Source organism: Gigantopelta aegis, chromosome 11 (assembly GCF_016097555.1).
Source record: "Gigantopelta aegis isolate Gae_Host chromosome 11, Gae_host_genome, whole genome shotgun sequence".
In the NCBI taxonomy this organism is placed as follows: domain Eukaryota; kingdom Metazoa; phylum Mollusca; class Gastropoda; order Neomphalida; family Peltospiridae; genus Gigantopelta; species Gigantopelta aegis.
This window is the reverse complement of record NC_054709.1, coordinates 28,813,859-28,819,972: the sequence shown is the minus strand read 5'-3', so window position 1 is coordinate 28,819,972 and position 6,114 is coordinate 28,813,859. Positions and strand designations below refer to the sequence as shown.

The following is a 6,114-nucleotide window of genomic DNA, read 5'->3' as shown; positions in this document are numbered from 1 at the left end:
CTATCAGTTATTTTTTTAACGAATATGTAACTAGGTTTATCTCTCAAAATGTTCCATCACAACTAGGAGAACTGACGTCATATTTCAAAATGTTATGACGCAGCTTCCTAAAATTACATCATTACACGTGTGCTTCATATGGTTTTTATTAACTCGATTATGTTGAACAATGAGAATAATAAAAGTTATGAGCTCACCATTCAGTCTGGAAACAGTCGAGGGATCTCGTCATTCCCATACGAACGAGAAAGTTCCTGACGAAATCATCGATGATTTCTGGTGTTTGTGTGACCGATGCTCGAGCTTCGCTCTCGTGGCGGGCCTGAAAGCAGTTAAAATACAAGTCACTGAACAGTTTGTGAAGTGTGTACCGGCCTCGGTGTCACAGTGGTTAAGCCATCAGATTACAGGCTGGTAGGTATAGGGTTCGCAGCCTGGTACCGGCTCCAACCCAGAGTGAGTTCTTTAGGGCTCAATGGGTAGGTGTAAGGCCACTACACCCTCTTCTCCTTCACTAACCAACTAACAACTGACCCACTGTCCAGGACAGACAGCCCAGATAGCTGAGGTATGTGCCCAGGACAGCATGCTTGAACCTTAACTGGATATAAGCACAAAAATAAGTTGAAATGCAATGAAATGTGAAGTGTTTATGTGTAAACAGTTGATGTATATGTTTGAGCTGGGGTGTCGTTAAATATTAATTCATTCCATTTATCTTAAAATGAATCTAAAAATGTATCTTATGAGTGAAAGTGAGATTTGATTTTATTTTATGAAAAATGGACTATAATTTCAGTTTGGTTTGATATAAGAAGAAAAGTAAAAGTGTTTTGGAAATAACAAAAAAACACCCTATTTATGTGTGCTATTTATAAAACAATTGGCTCAAAAATAAATAACTTGTAGTAAATTCCATAGTATGAAAAAAGGCATTCCCTGTGTGAAGGACTATAAGCTGCTATCTTTCATAGTTTTAATAATCCGCCAGGTACTACGTGTTTCCTGTCAATGTCAAAAGTATTAGTACCTTAAATTAGATAAACGTTATGAATGTTATGAAGGAAAAAGTAGTCTCAGTTAATGATGTTAACCCTAATATATTGACCAGTATTACTAGTTTGTCACTACAGTCTCCACTAGTACTCTAGTCTAGCAAGACTCGAGTTCATTCACAGGACTCGAGTACCCATGCAAGGATGAGCACTCCTGCTCCCCACCGCTCCCTTGAGAATGGTATTAATACGGTAATATCTTAAATGGCTCCCCATAAACTAAAGTAGGGGAGTAATTAATCACTCCCGTCAAAAAAAAGTTCACGTCAGGGTCCACTGACAAATGGAAATGTTATTGCACTGAGATGTCTCTTAAAGGTGGTTGATAAATTTATTCGAATTAACAACATTGAAAATGATAAGGAAGGAAGGAAATGATTTATTTAACGATGCACTCAACACATTTTATTTACGGTTATATGGCGTCAGACATATGGTTAAGGGCCACACAGATATTGAGAGAGGAAATCCGCTGTCGCCACTTCATGGGCTACTCTTTTCGATTAGCAGCAAGGGATCTTTTATATGCACTATCCCATAGACAGGATAGCACATACCATGGCCTTTGATGTACCAGTCGTGGTGCACTGGCTGGAGCGAGAAATAGTCTGAAAATTATAAAACCTAATGCTAAGTTATACATACCAAACTGTGTTTAAATTGTTAATGACCCTATAAAATGCTATTTAATACAAACCGTGGCTTGTTCATCCTCTATCGATTCTCGGATTGTCCTCACAGCGATATCCAAATCTTCATCATACTCTATATATATAAAAAAAAGTTTTCTAAAATAAAAATATGCATGAACTGCTAATTGTAGTCTATACATAGCGATATACCAAATATTGAAAAAACTCAATTTTAAGTCCACTTTCATTTAACAAAATATATAATGTATAATGTATTTAACATTATCATATTTCTGATCATTAGAACTTCTTGTTTATGCAAAGGGCTAACATTAAGCTAGAAAATAATAATTGGTAATAGGCAACTACCCTGTAGTGTACCAATAACTAATGTTTATAACGATGATTAACCAAATGTTTTTTCTTAGCTAAACAAACTGTCAAAAGCATGACAAAATTAAACAAAATATCAACATATTAAGATTACCTCCTACAACAAAATCCTCATCGATTGGAACTTCTTCGTAAATAAAGTCTTCATCAGTTTCCAGCTCCAACTGTACCTCTGGGAAGCAATTAAGGCAATCACGTTTGCTATTTATGTCTAAGCTTTCTCTCTATGTTGGAATCAATGATATTATCTCAATGTGTTTACAGTACTTAAGTGATCTCTAGTTTGCTTCAGTACTGGGTCAACATAACATTAACTGTAAGACATTTATTTATGCAGACAAACATCATTACATGGATTCCAGCCATTCCATACAGGTGGTATGTCAAAGCACTAAATTCAGAACCCCTGCTATTCCAAAAGCCCTAACCGTGACCTTAACACTGGAGTTAAGCCATGTAACAATTACATGTGCACAAGCATTAACATCTGGACAATGTCACTTGGCAGTATACATTACTGACAAAAAAAGAAATGTTTTATTTAACGACGCACTCAACACATTTTATTTATGGTTATATGGTGTCAGACATATGGTTAAGGCCCACACAGTTTTTGAGAGGAAACCCGCTGTCGCCACTACATGGGCTACTCTTTCCAATTAGCAGCAAGGGATCTTTTATTTGCGCTTCCCACAGGCAGGATAGCACAAACCATGGCCTTTGTTGAACCAGTTATGGATCACTGGTCGGTGCAAGTGGTTTACACCTACTCATTGAGCCTTGCGGAGCACTCACTCAGGGTTTGGAGTCGGTATCTCGATTAAAAATCCCATGCCTCGACTGGGATCCGAACCCAGTACCTACCAGCCTGTAGACCGATGGCCTAACCACGACGCCACGAAGGCCGGTCACATTACTGACAAAGTTTTAGAATAGTGGACATTTGCAGTAGCAGACTTTTATGATAGTCAAACACCCTTTTTCTGAAGCGGTTTTATATCATACCAATTTGTACTCATTCACCAACAACTCTGGATTTTCTAGTTTTCTTAATTCTGATTGTATTTTATAATGGATTCGAATTTAGGTAAACAATTACAAAATTGTTGTCTGTTGCACCTACTGATGTTTACAACTGAATTCTTACAACTGTGCTAATGTATATTTCATCAAGATAAAGTCCATAGTCTGTTTTTGACATTTATTAGACCTTTGACCACAAAAGATATAATAATAATATGGTAATAAATAACAGACCAAAATATTTATTACTAGTACGTTGATGTGCTAGTGCTGAAGACATTTCATGTCAAATAGAATCTGTTTAAATATCCGGCATGAGTTCAACCAATACCCCACTTTCAATGATTAGGGTTAGTTTTAGGGTTAGTCTTTAGATCCTTTGATAAAGAGGGGTATGGGTCAAACTCTTTTCAAATATCCTCTTCTTGTTTTTTGACCGGTAAACATCACCACAGGCTGGGAGATTATTTTTTTTGCCTGGGACCAGCAATTATTTTATGTTTATATTCACACATTAGTTTTAAGAGTTAATCATGTTTTGACTTGGGCCGGCAGAATTTGTATCATGGGTGGACCAGTTTCAGTGAGCATAAGCATATTCGATTCTAAATCATATCAATATTTATACACAGACAGTTGTTATTCAAATAGCTACCTTTTCATTAGTATTTCTACGCTTCAAATGAGCACTAAACTGGCTGCTATGTAGCAAAGATCACTGCATGTGCGTCAAAAACTGTAACAGGCATCAGCAGTAAATATTGTTAACTACGTCACTTGTTTCGGTGAGTGAAATGTTTAGTGGTATAGCTTACAGCCAAAACTTTCCAACACAAAACTTTTCAGTGTTTTATCAAAACATGTATGTTGTTCAACAAAACATATACTTATAATAATTTATAAAACATATTTTAAAGATTTTAAGACAAATTACAAAATGGAGTCCTCGAGAACCATTGTTAACAGACAACATTTTAGGAACACGAATAAAACAATTCCGATGTCTTGCAATTGTGTTAAAAGTTGAACAAATGAATAGTTATAATGGTAAAATTGTTTGGTTAAAAAATATGTTGCATTCCGAGTTTTAGTAAATATATAAACAGATATCCAGAAATGTATTTGTGGCAAGTATTAGTAAAGAGAGTTTTGCCAGCAGACGCCGTGACAATCATGTGACTTCAATAACAAAATAGCAGTACAGCTGAGAACAGACAAAAATAGTTTTAAAAATAAGATTTCTTTCAAATAACAGTCTTCGAAAATCAAAGAAAAAAGGTATTAAGAAATGTGCCGTGTTTATGACTGGGTGAGTGGGTAAAGTTTGATCTTGCTTTCTTTGCTGATTTTAACCATATTTTTATGAACATTTCTGTGAATGTGACAGACATTTGTTTACTTTCCCCGTGCAAATGTCAACGACGTCAGAAATCTTCAAATGTACATACTGTTGAGCACAAACGACGAAACCACCGAAACAGGGCCCTCACTGAAACAGGGCTATGGACGATACCTTGCTGGACTGAATATCCGGCAGGAATTTCAGCCAATTTTGACCCTTGTCCATATTCCTGTTTTCAATTGAAATTACAACTATTATAAAATAAAAATCGTATTAAAACCATTTGCTCTAATATACTATGGTATAAAAGTAAACATTCAAACTGACAAAATCAAAGATTGAAACAAACAAAATCAGCAACAACCAAAAAAATGCTAAATATATTAACGCTAATTAAAGACTAATTTTTAATCAGTGTGACAAACTAAAGCAAACGCATATTTAAACAAAACATTGTATGTAAAAACAAGGATACTTTCTAAATAATATTTATCGCTTTCATCGTACGCCATTTTGTTACTTCGGTGTCGTTATAGCAACAAACTTTAATGGTTTTACAGCTTAGTGAAAGGTACAAGGGACACAACTCATGGTTGGTAAATTCCTTCGTAATGCACATGAGCACCTCAATTCTTAAAGTAAACGTTCACTAACTTCTAATAATAAAACAAACACATATATATACAGAAAAAAGAAAGAAAAAGCTTTTATAATGAAACAATGTATTAATCTACTATTTATTCCAGTGTGAAACGATTTAATCAAACAACTGTTCCCACTCATAACAGAAACCATCCCCATACACCCAAAACAAAACAATAAACCAAACCAAAACACACACACATACACACACACACACACACACACACACACGCGCGCGCGCGCGCACACGCACACGCACACACACACACACACACACACACACACACACACACCAGAGAAAACAAAACAAATCCCATGTCATCAGAATTCTGTCAGTGTTTTCGTTTTTATAATGATCTCGTACATTTGTTACCTAATAATCGATTTTAATAATCAACATAAAAATAATTGCCAAAAGGGTGTTCCTTCACACAATCCCTCCTTAAAATGCTGTAACGGTTCCTTTGATTTCCGGAGGGGGGTGGCGGGGGTGGTGGCAGGATGTTTGGGGGGGGGGGGTAATCAAGAGAGTTTGTGAGAAAGTGATATATTTATAGAGCTACCATTGTGTATCATGTGTATTTCACGAGGGACATAAACATGATACGAAATAGTAGCGAGTTTAATATCCTATTTATTACCCATAATCGCTATTAATTTATATCACGCAACTCGTTTGGTTGAAGTTCCTGTAAGGCTGCAGTGCACCAATCGATCATGTTGAAGTGTTACGTCCCATTTGGCGTAACGCCAAGTGGGACGTATCACTTTGATATGTAACATTATATTTTAACCATATGTGTAATAAATATATTATATGGTTAAATATGCTGCTGATGGAAACATGTAGCAGATTTCTTCGGAAGTGTTAAGTCAGAAGTATCAAATGTTTGACGTCCAATAGCCAGTGATTATTCATATTAAAAGCATACTGTCACAGATTTAAGAACCTTATTTCTCTAAAAATGGATAATAAATGAAAATTACATTAATATTTGGAAACTAAATCTAGCTATCGTATCACCTT

The 6,114-nt window shown here is 35.7% G+C and overlaps 1 protein-coding gene across 2 annotated transcripts in view; it reads right to left on the bottom strand.

Annotated features, from left to right (window-relative positions):
* The window catches only part of LOC121385522 (sperm-associated antigen 16 protein-like), a 26,877-nt gene extending 21,879 nt beyond the window's left edge, over positions 1-4,998 (bottom strand). Inside the window, exons 1-4 of one of the 2 annotated variants that reach the window (XM_041516229.1) lie at positions 4,921-4,998; positions 2,175-2,252; positions 1,753-1,820; positions 198-322 (exon numbers count right to left, since the gene is read on the bottom strand). In XM_041516229.1, coding sequence (XP_041372163.1) covers positions 198-322; positions 1,753-1,820; positions 2,175-2,252; positions 4,921-4,957 — 308 coding nt within the window. In that variant the 5' untranslated portion in view covers positions 4,958-4,998. The remainder of the gene's footprint in view (positions 1-197; positions 323-1,752; positions 1,821-2,174; positions 2,253-4,920) is intronic. The other variant, XM_041516227.1, reaches the window with a different exon arrangement.
* Positions 4,999-6,114: the final 1,116 nt, after the last annotated feature.